Source organism: Dromiciops gliroides, chromosome 4 (assembly GCF_019393635.1).
Source record: "Dromiciops gliroides isolate mDroGli1 chromosome 4, mDroGli1.pri, whole genome shotgun sequence".
In the NCBI taxonomy this organism is placed as follows: Eukaryota; Metazoa; Chordata; class Mammalia; order Microbiotheria; family Microbiotheriidae; genus Dromiciops; species Dromiciops gliroides.
The window spans coordinates 132,387,989-132,405,183 of record NC_057864.1 but is presented as its reverse complement, the minus strand read 5'-3'; the positions used below and the strand labels follow the sequence as shown (position 1 = coordinate 132,405,183).

The 17,195-nt window shown below is 41.9% G+C and overlaps 1 protein-coding gene across 1 annotated transcript in view; it reads left to right on the top strand.

The window, feature by feature from the left end:
• Positions 1-17,195, top strand: part of KIF26B (kinesin family member 26B) — a 639,143-nt gene that overhangs the window by 531,909 nt on the left and 90,039 nt on the right. The window contains exons 7-9 of the mRNA XM_043962875.1: positions 5,245-5,338; positions 7,868-8,130; positions 12,175-12,358. Coding sequence (XP_043818810.1) covers positions 5,245-5,338; positions 7,868-8,130; positions 12,175-12,358 — 541 coding nt within the window. The remainder of the gene's footprint in view (positions 1-5,244; positions 5,339-7,867; positions 8,131-12,174; positions 12,359-17,195) is intronic.

Here is a 17,195-nt window from a genome sequence, read left to right as displayed (position 1 = left end):
GACACTTGACACTTACTAGCTGTGTGACCCTGGGAAACTCACTTAACCCCAATTGCCTCACCAAAAAAAAAAAAGTGTATGTAAATAACCATAATGCAAGGTAGAAAAGAGAAGTTCCAAGAATGCTCTAGAAAAAATTGCTGTGGGAGCTTAGAAAGGATCAAGGAAGGCTTCATGGGAAGGGTCACATTTGTGTAAGCTTTGAAGGATAGATAGGATTACAACATATAGATATGAATTATGAATAAGGGCATTCTCTTAGGAAGAAACAACATGAACAAAGACCCAAAGGTGAAAAGGAACATTCTCAGGAGAATGTTCCTTGGTATCTGGGTGGTAGATTTGGTTTTATCCAATTTATATTCATGGTTCCATTGCTAAGGCCTTGTCAGGTCATTTGGTGAGGTCCTTCACTTATGGCTGGAAGGAAAAAATAGATGTTAAATGTTTGCTATAAGATGTATACTATGTTAAACATTGAAGATTCCTATACAAGCACAGTCCCTGTCCTCAAAGAGCTTACATTATAACAGGGGGAAAAAAACACATAAAAGGGATGTGGAGATGGCCAAGCAGTGGTATGACTTGGTTTAGAGCAAGAGAAGGTGAATGCTCACCTAGCAGCGTCTGGCAGCCCAGAGACAGAGTCTAAGATTACAGTGGGAGGGAGATAGGGGTGATGGTCGAGGGATATGACATTGGGTCACTTAATTTCTCTGGGCCTCAGTTTCTTCATCTGTAAACTAAATGGGTTTACTCAATGTCTAATGTTGCTTCCAGCTCTAAATGTATTATCTTGTGATCCTATAGTTAAGGTTCAGTTCTGTCCATGGTGTTTATGCCTCTAAACTAGAACTGTACAGCAGTCTATGACTATTTTCTCCTGTAACATGGAATAATAATAATAATATTTAGGGGGCAGCTAGGTGGTACAGTAGGATAAAGCACTGGCCCTGGATTCAGGAGAACCTGAGTTCAAATCCACTCGACACTTACTAGCTGTGTGATCCTGGACAAATCACTTAACCCCCATTGCCCCGCAAAATAAATAAATAAATAAATAATATTTATATAGTACTCCAAGGTTTACAAAGTACTTTACACATTATCTCATTGATCCTCACAACTCTAGGAGGTAGGTGCTATTATTATCTCCATTTCACACATTAAGAAACTGAGGCAGCTAGAGGTTAAGTGATTTGTCCACAGTCACACAGCTCATAAGTGTCTGAAGCTGGATTTGAACTCAGGTCATACTGAATATAGGTATAGCGCTCTATCAGTAGTACTACCTAGCTGCTTCTACCCACTCCAAAGTTAGAAGTCCTCAGAAAAGGCCTGTGAAAGAAAAGATATGAAAGTCTACAGTCAGAAGACTTGAATTTAAAACCTCGGCTCTGCTCTTTACTGTGTGATCCCGGGCAAGTCTTTTTCTTTCTCCAGACCTCAGTTTCCTCACCTGTAAAATGAGGGGCTGGATAATATCAAAGCTTCTTAAACTGTGGGGATTGTGAAAAATTTGGCAGTAAATGTCTGATTTGTATACCTATTTTATATACCCATATAGCCAGGGTTGCGTAAAAATATCTTGGGCCAAAAGGGGTTTCTAGTGGAAAAAAGTTTAAGAAGCCCTGGATTCGATGACCTGGGAGGTCCCTTTTCTGAGCCAGTGATTGTTCCCTCCTTCCCACCACAGGTCCTAATAGCTTCAGCAAACAAAGGGCTTGAAGCTCACTTCTTGGCACTGGCCGGGTACCACACCCCAATTTCCAAGTGCAAGACTTGCAAAGCCAGTTGTCCTCGGTGGGGGTGGGATCTTGAGAAGGCAAGGGGAGAGAGCACATGTTGTGTAACAGTCCTGTCTGCATGAGAGGAACTGTTGCCCAGGCCCACAAACACCACTGGCAATTAGTCGTCAGAAATGTGTATATCTCCTTTCTCCACCTCCCCTTTCAGTTTGGGAGAAATTTGGATTTTAGAATACTTAGACTCATTGTGCCGCTAAAATCCTCAAGCTGAATAACTTTATTCATGGCCAAGGCTACTGGTTTTTCGGGTTCCCACTGGGAACCACATTGCTCTGATTATAGTAAGTCAGGGAGGGTATTTGTACAGGCCAAGAATGCTTTGGTCATGGTCTGGATCTAGTCTTGAAGCAGAGAAATGAGAGCTGCATCATCCTCCTGCTATTGATAACGACTCTGGGTAACCACCCAGAGATTTCCCTGAGTTTCCAAACCAGTCAATACCAATCCTTAGTACCTGCTGTTTGCCCAGGACTGTATTAGGAGTTAAGAGATTGGCTTGATGGGGGAAGGAGGGAGGGGAGTTTGGGAAGGCCATACAGAAACGTGGAAGACTCGGCTCCTTAATTACGAGATTTATCACCAAACTGGAGAGCACACGTGCATGAATAACTGAAGAACACTTATCATGTAATGTGCAAACAAGTCCCAATTAATAGTGTCTGAATCATATCTATAAGTGTTGAGAGCATGTCGAACAAAAGGAAGGCTCCATATTGGAAAAAAGTAAGAGACAGGGAGTAGCAAAGAGGAGGGACTCAGAGCTAGATGTCATGCAGGCAAGTAGGTATTGTAGTTGTGCAAAGAGTCTTGGAATCTGAAAGATGAGTTCAAATCCTGCTTCAGATATTAACTAGCTGTTAACTAGCTAAGTCACCTAACATGTCTGCCTCAGTTTCCTCATCTGTAAAATGGGCATAGCTTATCTCCCAGGGTCGTTGTGAGGATCAAATTAGTTCAGATATATAAAGTACCTTTACCAGCCTTAGAGTGTTATATAAATGTTAGTGGTTATTGTCATTATTATGCAGATGCCATGAATCTCCTGTTTCTACTGAAACAAGATTATTTTTTCAGAATGTTTCTTTAATTAGAAGGTAAGCCTGTATAACTTCAGGAATGGCGTTTCATTCATCTGCAGCAAAGCATGACCATGCCCAGTTTCCAGCTGAGTCAACTGAAATATTAGATGTCTTATCTAATCTATTAGGAGCTGAGTTCAAATTTAGCCTCAGACTTACTATCTATGTGGCCCTGGGCAAGTCTGGCCTCATTTTGCTCATCTGTAAAATGGGCAGCTAGGTGGCACAGTGGAAAGAGGCCTGTCCCTGAACTCAGGAAGACCTGAGTTCAAATATAGCCTCAGACACTTATTAGGTATCTGATCTTGGGCAAGTCAATTCTCTATTTACTTCAGTTTCCTCATCTGTAAAATGGGGCTAATAATAGCACCTACCTCCCAGGGTGGTTGTGAGAATCAAATGAAATAATATTTGTGAAGTGCTTAGTGCAGACAGTGCCAGGTACCTAGTAGGCACTATATATATGCTAGCTTTTATAATCTGTGAGACCGAACTGGGTGGCAGTTCTAGAAAGGAAATTTTGGTCTCTAGTTTTTAGGATCATAGATAAAGAATTGGAAGGGGCTCAGAGGTCATGTCATCCAATCTTCCTGTTTTATAGATGAAGAAACTGAGCCCAGGAATATAGAGATTGTGGTTGTTGTTCAATTGTTTCGGTCATGTCCAACTCATTGTGACCCCCTTCTAGATTTTCTTGGCAAAGATACTGGAGTGGTTTGCCATTTCCTTCTCTAGCTCATTTTATAGATGAAGAAACGGAGGCAAACAGAATGAAGCGACTTGTCCAGGATCACACAGCTAGTAAGTGTCTGAGGCCAGATTTGAACTCGGGTCTTCCTGACTCCCAGGCTGGTGCTCTATCCACTGTGCCGTCTAGCTGCTAAAGTATAGTGGTTAAGGGATTGTAAAATTTGGTTAGTATTGACAGAACTATTTGCATCAAATATTATTAGGAGGAGGGACAGAGAATTGTGATCAGTGGCAGCACACACAGTTCAATCTAATGCTTTAAGAGGGGGGATTCCTTCAGGCAGATACTGCCTGCTTCCCAGGTCAGCTCAATTTAACTTACCAATACCTATTACATACCTACTCTGCACAAAGATGACACTGTACTAAGTGCTTACACCGGGGATAGAGAGATGAAAGGCCAATGGAAATATGCTAATAGCAAGTCAATTTGGAGTTCATCTGTGTTAACATACATCATGTATTCAAGAGGAAGATTCCAACAGGATTTTAAACAGATTCAAGAATTCTTTGGTAGCAGAATTCAGACAATAGGGAATGAGTACCTGAGAATAACAGTACAGAAAGATCATTTTAACTTATACATTCTTTAAAATAATTGTTTTTGCTCTGTTTAGTTTTGACAACACCTATTTTTCCCAATATAATACCCTCTCCCAAAGATTCATAAAGAATTAAAAGGGGGGTGGAGTTCAGCAAAACAGCCACACCCATACCAACACCCTCCACTTCTGCAAAGAAGGGGGAGGGGATAAATTCTTATATCTCTTCTTTGGGGCTACACTTGGACATTATCATTTCATAGCAATTGGTCTTGATTATTTTACTATTGTTCTTCTGTTTACATTGTGGTAGTCATTGCATGGGCAGCTGGGTGGTGCGGTGGATAGAGCTCTGGGCCTGGAAGCAAGAAGACCTGAATTAAAATTTGGCCTCAGACACTTAACTAGTTGTGTGACCCTGACCAAGTCATTTAACTTGTTTGCCTTGATCCACTGGAGAAAGAAATGGAAAAACCATTCTAGTATTTTTGCCCAGAAAACCTCATATAAAGCATGGTCCATGGGGACAATTGAACCACAAGTCATCATGTATGTTGTTTTCCTGGTTCAGCTTATTTCAGTTGTCAATCAATAAACATGTATTAAGTACCTATTGTGTGCTAAGCACTGGGAATGCAAAGAGACAAAAGACAGTGCCTACTCTCAAGGAGCTTAAAATCCAATTTTGGAGATAACACACCAACAAATTTATACAGAGCAAGCTGTATACAGGATGAATAGGAAATAATGAACAGAGGGAAGACACTTGGAAGTAAGAAGGGTTGGGAAAGGCTTCCTGTAGAAGGTGGGTTTTTAGTTGGGACTTAAAGGAAGCCAGAGTGGCATAGGGAGAGTGATCTAGGGATGGGGGATAGCTTTGCATCACTTCGTGGCTTCCACTAATGATTAGTAGGCATCATATTCACCATTCCTTACGTGTGCATGTTATTTGCATTATACTCATATATTGCAACTTGCCTCATCATTTTATGTATGCAGTGTAAATGGTGATATGGCCAGTATTATTCCGCTGGACCCTCACTTTTCCTACTGTGCTTATTACAGGCTGAAGTATGTGCCGGAACTGTGGCAGAGGTGATCCAATCCGTGGTCAATGGAGCCGATGGCTGTGTGTTCTGTTTTGGTCATGCCAAGCTTGGTCAGTATTCATTTCCTTGGTCAGTGTTGTCTTCCTCACGTTCAGCACTAGAGTTGAAATTGATCACTCAGAAACCATAATGGGAGAGAGCCTGGAAATGCCCTTCACTGGCTTTTATTATTAAATTATTAAGGTTTTGCATTGATCAGCTATCTGATTTTAAAAGATGTAATTCATCATACGTTACCAATCCCCTTATCAAGGAAAGGGCTTCTAGTGTATCAATGATAGAATCTTGGAGCTGGAAGTGACCTTAGAACCCAGCACTTGCATTATAGGATTCTTCTCTGCAATGCATGAAAAGTGGCCAGTGTTAAAACATTAAGACAAGTGGGAAAAAACAGGCAGGGTAATTCTGGCTTTTCCCTTCTTCCACTTCCAATACCTAGAGAGTTGTTGTTTTTTTAAACTGAAGTGAAAGGTTTTACACTTATTCCCATTATATTTCACCTGATGAGGTTCCACCCATTATTCTATTGTGTCAGATCTTTTTTTAGGATCCTTGTCATCCTTTCCCTTATGAGCTTTATATAATCTTCAAATTTGCTGAGCATGCCATATCTGCTTTCACCCATGTCACTAATAAAATGGGAAATAGCATAGGGCCAAAGACAAAAGCCAGGGACTTTCCATTATGGATCTTCCTCCAAGCTGACATTGACCCATTAGTTACTTCTCTTTGGGGCTGATCATTTAGACAGTTTGGAATCTATCTAACTACTTGTAGACCATATCTCCTCATCAATAGCAGGACTGTTATGAGAGGTTTCATCAAATGATTTACTAGAATCCAGGCATAACTGTGAAGTCAATTGTCCCTAATTATACTAGATTAAAGATCAGCCCAGGAAATAAACAAAACATCACACATTTACTAATGGGGAGAGTTACCAGGAAAGCAAATTGAATCTCTTACTCTTTATACCATCAATAGGTGGACATGGAAGCTGTTGAGGAACACCCCTCCCTTCCCCTCCCCACCCATTCCTGTTTATTTAGCCCTTTTCTCAGTCCACAAGCTCCTAGTATACACTGGGACATTATAGCCCTTATACAGTTCTCTGACTACAGAGCAACCAGAATATGCTGAACATCCAGGTTTAAGCATTTCCTAACATGGGGTGTGCCCCATGGACACTGAGAGGGCATAAAGGTTCAAATAGAGTTTCCTCCAATAACCTCCATCTTAAGGAAGGTGCCCAGATTAACTGTGTTCCCTCCTTCATTCCTCCTGACTCACCGGTTTTTTTTGGGGGGGGTGGGGGGGGCAATGAGTGTTAAGTGACTTGCCCAGGGTCACACACCTAGTAAGTGTCAAGTGTCTGAGACTGGATTTGAACTCAGGTCCTCAGGGCTGGTGCTTTATCCACTGTGCCACCTACCTGCCCCACCTGACTCACTTCTTAACTTCTCTTTCCCCTACCCCAATTAGAATGTAAGCTCCTTGAGGGCAAGGATTGTCTTTCTTTTTGTTCCCATTTATGTTCCCAGCATTTAGCCCAGTTCCTGACACTTGGTTCTTGATTTGAAGTACCAAATGTCTTTCTCCTACCCTTCTATGACATTCAAGAGTACATACCCCTTTCTTCACAACAGGTATCAAACCTGAAGGAAACAGTGAGACACTGAAATAGAAGCTCTGCAGACCCCTACCTTACTTAAAATCTTGGCCACTGGCACAATTTTTCTTGGCAATGCCTCCTTAATCCTGACTTGCCACCATCTGTTCAGCAGGCCATGCCAGCTGTGCTCAGTTGGGTGGTGATTTGGGGAGTGGACAAATGCTCACTGGAGTGCTGTTAGGAGTCCCCTGACACGTACCTGGGACCCCTTCCACACAGGCGGTGAGGATCTGGAAGGGCTTAGGCAGGCATGAATTCCAGCCCTAGATGAAAACCCCCCTTCAGCTCTGGGCTACATCTGCCCTCCCTTTTCTCCCTCCTTGATCTCTCATCAAAGCAATGATCCTGATTTTTTTTTATAGAAAATTATTGCACTGTTAAAATAGACACTGCATTTAACAGGAGTGAGGACATAAAGTGTAAATGGGTAAATTTAATCTCTGAGGTGGATATAAAGAGGGATGTAATGGTGATGACCAGCTTAGGAGTCCTGTCTCTTTGCTCTATGTGAAGCAATACAGGAACTGTCACATTGTATATAATAGTTTAGTAACTTGGGGTTCAATTTGACTGTGCTCTCGTGTTCCTTATAGAAGCCATTTTATAAATGGGGCTGGGAACTGTCTCTTTGGCAACCGCTCCAAATGTGTCAATTGCCAGCCAGAGATGTAAAGCACTTCACTTTCCCCTCATCTTTTTTGTTTCTGTTCTCCTCATCTCTTTGGTCTCTGACTTTTCCTTTCTCCTGCCCAACAGTCACCCTTTCTTTCCTCTCCCAGTAAATATCTCACTACATTTCCCAGTCCACTTAGAATGAAGCTTCTCTTTAGAGAAGAGTAGATGTGTGTGGTGGCCTTCCTTAAATGCTCATGTTGATCTCTTCTCTCTCCCTCCCTGGTCTGCACAGGAAAATCCTATACCATGATTGGGAAGGATGATTCCATGCAGAACCTTGGCATCATCCCCTGTGCCATCTCCTGGCTCTTCAAGCTGATCAACGAACGCAAAGAGAAGACAGGAGCCCGTTTCTCGGTCAGGATCTCAGCCGTCGAAGTGTGGGGAAAGGAAGAGAACCTTCGGGACCTGCTGTCAGAGGTGGCCACGGGCAGTCTGCAGGATGGCCAGTCACCTGGAGTGTACCTTTGTGAAGATCCCATCTGTGGCATGCAGGTGACCCAGCCTGGAGCTTCCCCTGCCCAGGGTGTGGGGCTGATCTCCACCTTGGAGACTGGGGAGGGGGGCACTTCAACCCATGAATTACTCGAAATGTAAACTGGGTAGGGTTAGAAGTGTTTACTTTAAAGTGACCTGGAACTTTATAGCCTGCAGCTGTGGGGCCATCTGCTCTGCTAACCTAAATATTTGTACCTTAAATCTAACTGACAATGAGCAGGGATTACAATTGTTGGAGCACAGGGGACAAATTTCATTCACCTTCTTTCCCCTCCCCCCCCAATCTCCCCCACACACACACTTTTAAAAAATATGATTCTTCTTTTGTTTAACAACAAACTGAAATATTTACAGTGTGGCACAAATAGCTGCAGCCATTCCTGTGGCCGTTTATAGCTTCATAAAGTATGTTCCTGGCACTAGCCTGAAGCACGATTAGTAGGGCTATAGGAAGAACTAATAACCACTTTATAATTAGAGCCAAGACATAATTGCCAGACCTGGGAAAGCCAAGAATAGCTCCAACTTTCTTCAAGATAAAGCCCCAAGAGGCTCACATTTCTCCCTGACCACCCTAACAGTATAGCAAAGGCAGGTCCCTGGAGCTCCTGGTGTATTTCCAACCTACTGGTGACTGCACTCAATTTGTCAATTGTGAAAGCTGCCTCTCCTTAGCTAGGTGATCGGGTTGGCGCATACATGCATTTAAAAAAAAGTCTAGTATCAACTTGGTCCAAAGCATCAGCAGAACAAGGACATGGAAGCAGCATAGAATAGGACAAGATTAGAGAATTGTGAATGGTATAGGGTTGTTGTTGTTGTTGTTTAATTAATTGAGTAGTGTAGTTTGACTAGAGTATAGAGTCTATGAAGAGGAGTACCATGAAATAATGCAAGAAACAGGGCGTGGGCAAAATGTGGAGGATTTTGAATGCTGTTACAGAGTTCATATTTTCTTTGGGCACTAGGGAGCCACTGATAGTTTTTAAGCAATGGAGTGATCTGAGACCCATGTATTAGAAAAATTACTTTGAAAGTCATAGAAAGGATTGGTGAGAGGGAAAATGAAGTCAGGGTAACCACCAGTTGGGTGGCTCTTCAATAGTCTAGGTAAGAGGTGATGGAACACAGACTATGCTGGTGTCATGGGAAAACAGAACAATGGAAGAGATGCAAATAATAGACCTCTAATAAAATAGGTAGGACTTGGCAATTGATTGAATATGGGGTCTGAGAGAGAGGAAAAAATCCAGGTTTCAAGCTCAGATGAAGGGGGTGGAGATAGGAAATTTAGGAGGAGGAAAAATGAGAAGAAAATTGGGTATTTTATATCATAAAATCTGTACCATTTAGCAATAATACTTGTTCAAAGCTTCCTTGAGCTTTCAAGTATAGTAAAACCTCAGTTCACTGGCAAACTTGAGCTACTTGGTATAATTTAATTTTCTGGTTAACTGAAGGTCAAGCAATAAACCCTCTTGCTTTCAACCTTTGTGGAAATTTTTTTTTCTAAAATGTATGTCTACTTTCCTGCTTTAGTAATTCATTACAGTATAGTTCACATAAATGTATCTTTCTTAGATAATTGATATTGCTTCAAGGTCATACTATGCTTACTGAGGCTTTTTGAAGGATAATATAGATATAGAAGCAGAAAGTGGAGATTAGACTGAATCCATAGCAGTCCCTGGACACAGCCTGAGAATTGTTTTATTTTGTTTTGACTTTGTTTTTGATATTAGCTTTCTTTTTTCTTAAAAGTGGAGTACAGGGGCAGCTAGGTGGCGCAGTGGATAAAGAACCAGCCCTGGATTCAGGAGGACCTGAGTTCAGGTCCGGCCTTAGACACTTGACACTTACTAGCTGTGTGACCCTGAGCAAGTCACTTAACCCTCATTGCCCTGCAAAAAAAAACAAAAACAAAAACAAAAAGAAAAAAGTGGAGTACAGAAGAAATTATCCTTTTCTGGGGGTTCTGGTTAATCAAGGTTTAACTGTTCTTGGAAAGTCCATTCCACACATGGGGATATGTTGTATTCCAGTTGGTCATTTCATGAGTATATCGCAAGTATGATTTGAGAATCCCCCAAATGACCAGAAAAGGTGTCCCTTAAAAGGATGCGAATAACACTTTTCAGCTCTCTTAAACAGTTTCATTAAACTTCTGCCCCAACTTATTTCTGCTTATTAGGATTAGTAAGGAAGCTTAAGGTTGGCTTGAGCAAAATAAAGGGGGAAAAGTCACAAGCAAAAGTTTTAGACTTTCTAGTCAAAAGTTGTTAGGTACTCCATCTTGGTGACACCAGTGCTGTCACCTCTGAAATCATGGCGGCTCAAAGCCTCCAGTCCCTTCTCCAAACAATGGAATCTTTGAAGGCAGATGCAGCCATATCCCAAGTGATATCATGGGTAAACATCACTGCCTCCTCCCTCCCCCAACATCTGTTGATTCATTAGTCCTCTGCAGAGATAAGACAGGCCAGCTCTTCTCTCTGAACCCTTTGCTTTTCACACCTGTTATACCACAGGTGGTTTGGGGATTTTTTTTTAGACCAATAAATACAATACCTGCCTCATGTAAAAGATGTGTCAGGGTGAATAAGAGCTGGCTGGGGTTATACAACAAAAAATCCATTTCATAAAATAGGGACAAATAGATTGAAGAGCTGAAGATCACTCAGAGCTTAGGAACCTGTGTGACAAGTCCTAGAGAGATGTAGGGAACTTTGGAAGTGAGATGGTTTGGGGGGAGGGGATGGGAAAGAGAATGAGTCCTGTTTTTGAAATGTTAAGTGTGAATGCCTTCAAGGTAGCCATCTGGAAATGTCCAATAAATGGTTGTACTAGAAGAGTAGAGAGGTCAGGAGAGAGACTGGATCTGTTGATATAGGTTGGGTAGTCATTTGGGTAGAGATGAAAATTGAACCAATGGCAGCAGATGAGCTTACCAAGAGAAAGAGCATAAAAAGAAATGAGAAAAAGGCCCAGGCTAGAGCTTTGGAACACATCTCAAATTAGGGAGTGGTACAAGTGGATGGAGCTCTGGACCTGGAGTCAGGAATTCTCATCTTCCTGAGTTCAGATCTGGACCTCAGATACTTACTAGCTTTTTGACCCTGGGCAAGTCGCTTAACCCTATTTGCCTCCGTTTCTCATCTGTAAAATGAGCTGGAAAAGAAAATGGCAAACCACTCAAGTGTCTTTGCCAAGAAAATCCTAAAAATGGTCACGAAGAATCAGACATGACTGAACAACAATAACTGGATAATGATCTAGTAAAGAAGTCTGAGGAGAAACAGGCAGGCAAGTAGGAAGACAACAAAAAAGGGCAGTGTCACAGCATAGAGAGAAGAAAATCTACAGGAGCAGTGAGGTATTGATAATAATTATAGTTGTCATCATCATATTAGTAATCAGCATATAGACCAGTAAAGTTCACAAAGTGCTTTACATATGTTATCTCATTTGATCCTCACAACAATCCTGGTAGATAAGTGCTATTATAACTCTCATTTTACAGATGAGAAAACTAGAAGTTAAATGACTTGCCCAAGGTCACACAGCTAAGGCAGAATTTGAACTCCATTCTTCTTGACTCCAAGTCCAGTACTCCATTTAACCTCAGCCTAGCTGCTGAGAGGTAAAGAAAAATGAGTATTGAGAAGAGGCTACCAGATTTTACAATTAAAAGATCATTGATAGCTTTGGAACAAGTAATTTCAGTTGAGTAGTAAGGTCATAAAACAGATTGCAAAGAGGCATTAATGGCTAAGTGTTATATGGGTGGGACAAAAGTGCTCTACTAAAGGTGCTTAATCTCATAGGCCCAGGGTTCTGACCTTGTAAGAGATTCCAGACTGTGAGAGGCATGTAGAAATGTGTATGAGATCCAGAAAATAGAATAATAATATTTAAACCAATATAGGAAGGGGAAGGACATTCTATTCCCCCATCCCTACCCCAGGCTAAAGCTGACCATCTTGGGCATCTCCTCATTCCCTTCTGCATTTTATTCATCATCTCTTGGATTATGTCTTACAGCTCCAGAACCAGAGTGAGCTGCGAGCCCCCACAGCAGAGAAGGCAGCCTTCTTCCTGGATGCTGCCATTGCCTCTCGCCGGAGTAGCCAGCAAGATTGTGATGAGGACGATCACCGGAACTCTCATATGTTATTCACTCTGCATATCTATCAGTACCGAATGGAAAAGAGTGGCAAAGGTGGAAGTAAGTTAATTGACTCTCTCTCCTTATTCCTTCTCTATAGCTTTCAAATCAACCAAAAATCATTTCTCTTTAAAGAAAGCTAAATGCCTACAGTTTGCCAGGTAACACAAATACAAAGATATAACTTAAGAGTCCTTACCCTCAAAGGCAGGAGATCTTTCCTCAAATGGGGGCCTGGAGGAGGAAGTCACCTATCAGGAGAGGTTTCTATAAGGTGCGAGCAAAGAGAAGACCAGAGAGTGGGTCCAGGTATGAGGGAAGAGAAAGAAAGATTAGTGCCTTGTGCATGGTAAAACAGCTAATTAGTATCTGAATCAGGATTTGGACCCAGACCAACACCCCATCCGCTACACCATCTTGCCCCTTTCTAAAAGCTATCAGCTCTTATTATTACAGAATGGGAATTATCGTAATTGATCCTGATAATGACATTAAGAGATTGGGAGGGTGAGTGGGTATGCCTATTCTATAAGGAAACAGGTTCACTCAGTTTAAAGGACTTGTACAATAGAGAAGGGCTGGGCTTCTAATCAAGGGTCTTCTGAATCTGCATTAAGTACTCTTGTCATTGCCCCCCCCCCCCCCCCCCCCCCCCCGCATGATTTCTCGTGCCTGTCTGGCTCTGTAGAAGCTTTCAATTCAGCCACTGGCATATAAAAAAGGATTTATGTAACCCCAAATCTCCAACTTATTTTAATGAGAGAATGTCCAGGAAGAACCATAGACTATTTTAATATATACTTTTGAGCTTCTTGTCCCATCTCTGAATAATCTTCTCCCATGGGACTACTCTGCTTAAAAAACCTTTCATAGTCCCCTTTTTGTCTGCCAGAGTAAGCTCCTTTACCCCTTTGCCTGAGATTCAAAGTCCCCTAAAATGTCTTTCCAGCCTGAGTTCCTGTTCTGCCCCTCCATGACCTCTATGCTCCAGCTAAACTAAATTAGATTCTGCTGAACGATCTAAACTTGACTATTTCCATGCCTTGGGCAGAAGGCTTTTTGCCTAAGCCCTAGAATATCCTCCCTCCATTTTTGCCCCTTTTGAATGCCTAAATATCTTTAAAACTCCACTCAAATGACATCTTCTCCATGAAATCTTCCCTGATTCCTTCCTTAGTCATAACCTCACATTGCACATCATTCAATGGTAGATCACAGACCCTTGGGTGTCATGGTTACCGGAGTTTGTGTCTTATTGGATAGCAAGATGCTCTCCATGAGGGCAGTGACCATGTCACATTGAAACTCTTTTCCCGCTCTAACACCCGGCAGAGTATTTGGCAAATCATAGTTACTTAATCAATATTTGTTCAGTGAAATAGTATATAATGACATTGGCAACATTTGGGGCTGGCCTGTGGACCACCTACTACTGCTAAGCGGTCCCCCTGGGTCTTGGCTCAGTCCTAGGGGTGCCTTGGCCTCTAAAGAGGGGTGTCAGATCTTCCCAGAAGAGATTAGAAAGGTATTAACAACCATCAGGTGTAGGACAGAATGCTAGAAGTGGAGTCAGGAAGGTCTGGGTTCAAATCCCCTCTCTGGCTCTTATTAGCTGTGTGGTCCTGATCAAATCAGCTGCTGCTTCTGTAAAACGAGAGTGCTGGACTAAATTGCCTTTGAGGCTCTTTTCAGCTGTATATCTACAAGCTATACAAAAATAAAATACATACAAAATAAATGCTTCGACACAAAAGACTAATAAACACACATTGTTCAGTTGTTTTCAGTCATGTTTGACTCTCTGTGAGCCCATTTGGAGTTTCTTGGCAAGGATACTGGAGTGGTTTGTCATTTCCTTTTCCAGCCCATTTTACAGATGAGGAAACTGAGGCAAACAGTTAGATGACTTGCCCAGGGTCACATAGCTAGTAAGTGCCTGAGGCCAGATTTGAACTCAGGAAGATGAGTCTTCCTGATTCCAGGCCCTGTACTCATCCACTGCACCCCCAGCTGCCCCAAGTTGCTCTTCCTGGTTCTGTGACCAATTCAGTACCGTGTCCTAGGATTAGGGTAGACACATGGGGATCAATGAGAGCACTGCTTCATCATCGCCAAGTTCCAGTCCTTCAGGACTGAGTACTGTAATACCATCTGCTTTTCCTCTGTATCCTAAGGACCACTGACTCTTTCCATCCAACTTGCAGCTGAAACCTCCTATTTCTCCCCCATTAGAATGTGAACTATTCGAGAGCAGAGACTATTGTCTTTTCTATTTGTGTGCCCAGTAGTTAACACAGTGCTTTGTGCTGTTAAGGAAAAAACAATTAATTTCATATGTCTCCAGAAGTAGCCATGGAGGCCAAGCTCTTTTTTTCATGAGATCACCTCCCAGGGGCTCAGTCCCATGAATGCTCCATGGGGTATGCACAAAGCCATCCCCAAAAACAAATGAATGGATTCATGGCTACATAAAATACATTTGCATCCGTTCCCGTTCTTTGCTTTTTTCCTTTGGAAATGAGTCTGAGGGGCAGCTAGGTGGCGCAGTGGATAAAGCACTCAGGAGTACCTGAGTTCAAATCTGGCCTCAGACACTTAACACTTACTAGCTGTGTGACCCTGGGCAAGTCGCTTAACCCCAATTGCCCCACTAAAAAAAAAAAAAAGAAGGAGAAGAAGAAAAAAAAGGAAATGAGTCTGATATGACCAACCACCTAAAGGTAAGGGTACAAATCAATTTTCTGGCTATCAAAACTTAATGCCTAGGGGCAGGTAGGTGACACAATGGATAGAGCACTGGCCCTGGATTCAGGAGGACCTGAGTTCAAATATGGCCTCAGACACTTGACACTTACTAGCTGTGTGACCCTGGGCAGCAAGTCACTTAACCCCAATTGCCTCACCCTCCCCACCCCCCAAAAAAACAAAAACAAACAAACAAACAAAAAACAAAAAACCTTAATGCCTGTTAGAAACCAGGTTGATGGATGGTGTCAAAATGTATCTGTCTGATCAGTGAATCTAATGTCGTTTCTTTCTGCCTGGCTCCTGTATCTATTATCCCACAGAGAGCATCCCCACTCTGCTGTGTTGGGCTTGAAGCCATGCTGTGATTCCCAGCATGTATAGCTCCCAGTTTAATACAGAAGCCTGGTTCAAAGCACTCTGGCTATGTTCTTACCAGGAGTAGAGAGCAAAGGATGCTTCTTTCTCAGTACTTTTAAGAAAAGTAGGCTCATCTTTGCAGACCATCATTTTCTCTATTGTTAGAAGAATCCATAGTAAAGTCTTATCAGTTCCTCCCTGCTCTGCTTGAAAATATTGGCCCAGTTCCAACTATGGGGCTAATTCCAAAAATCCTCTGTAGAACTAAGAGCCTATTCTGAGAAAAGAGCTCATTAGTCAGTCGATCAGTAGGCATTTGTTAAGCACCTACTGTATGCCAAGCACTGTGCTAAACACTGAGGATACAAAAAGAGACAAAACACAGTCCCTTCCTTCAAGGAGATCATAATGCAATGGATTGTGTTTGCAACTGTTGAGGATTAATCTCTATGACACAATTACCACAATTTCTTGAATAGAAAAGTGAAATCAATCAATATACATTCTCCATACTGGAATTACACCATGGGTGCTCTCCTTCCCCAGAGTTTCATGTTGATAAATGTGACTTGGGGAAGAAGCAAGAAATTCAGTCAGTAACAAGAAGATGCAAATATTTTTAAACAGAACATTTTCTCTGAATTTCTCCCCAAAGATCTGGGTTCTACTTGACTGGGATTTCTGGCAAATGATTCAGCTTAATGGTACAGTGGATAGACTTCTGGACTCAAGGTCAGGAAGACCTGAGTTCAAATCCTGCCTTGGACACTTACTGAGCTGTGTAACCCTGGGCAAGTCACTTAACCCTTGTCTGCCTAGTTCCCTCATCTGTGAAATGGGGATAATAGCAACAACTACCTCGCAAGGTTATTGTGAGAATCAAATGAAATATTTGTAAAGTACTTTCTAGAGACCTTAAAGTGCTATGCAAATGCTAACTATCATTATATAAATGTTAGTGTAAAGGTACAAGGAAAGGTAATTCTGATTCTGAATATATAGCAAATACCTGCAATAGGTTGGAGAGGGGGGGGAAGAGGGGAGTGATTCCTTAGTAGTAGGAAATTGGGTGTCTGAAAAGTATATGCAATTATTCTTTCCTTTGAAGCAGCTGTCAGTAATAAGAAGAAGCTATGGGGGGGGTGTTATATCTTTTTTTTTTTTAGCAAAGTTGTTGAATCATTTCAGTCATGTCTGACTCTTTGTGACTCCATTTGGGGTTTTCTTGGCAAAGATACTGGAGTGGTTTGCCATTTCCTTCTTTAGCTCATTTTACAGATAAGGAAAGTGAGGCAAATGGGGTTAAGTGGCTTTCCCAGGGTCACACAGCTAGGAAGTGTCCAAGGCTGGATTTGAACTCAGATCTTCTTGACTCCAGGGCCAATACTCTATCCACTGTGCCAGCTAGCTGCCCCCTTTAGCAATGAGTGGACTTCAAAAGATCCATATTTTGAGCAAATAGGCTTCTCAGTCACACTGGGCTGAGGATCCCAGGAAACAAAACTTTCTTAGATAATCTTTTCATCCTTCCCCAGTTTGGACTAAGCAAAAAGCACTGCAATCAAAACTGTTTTTCCTGCTTTTGTAGTATTCTCATAAAATAAGAAAGATGGACTATTGGCAGATCTGCTTCCAAACTTGGTTATAAAAGTGTACTGAGATGTGGAATAGGAAAGAAGCATCAACCTCTCCCTTTAGGTATTATCAGACTATTTACTCAAGGGTATAATTTTGTCTGGGGCGTATTTTCTCAAAAAAACTTAACTGTTAATCCTTTAAAGGCTCTTGATAT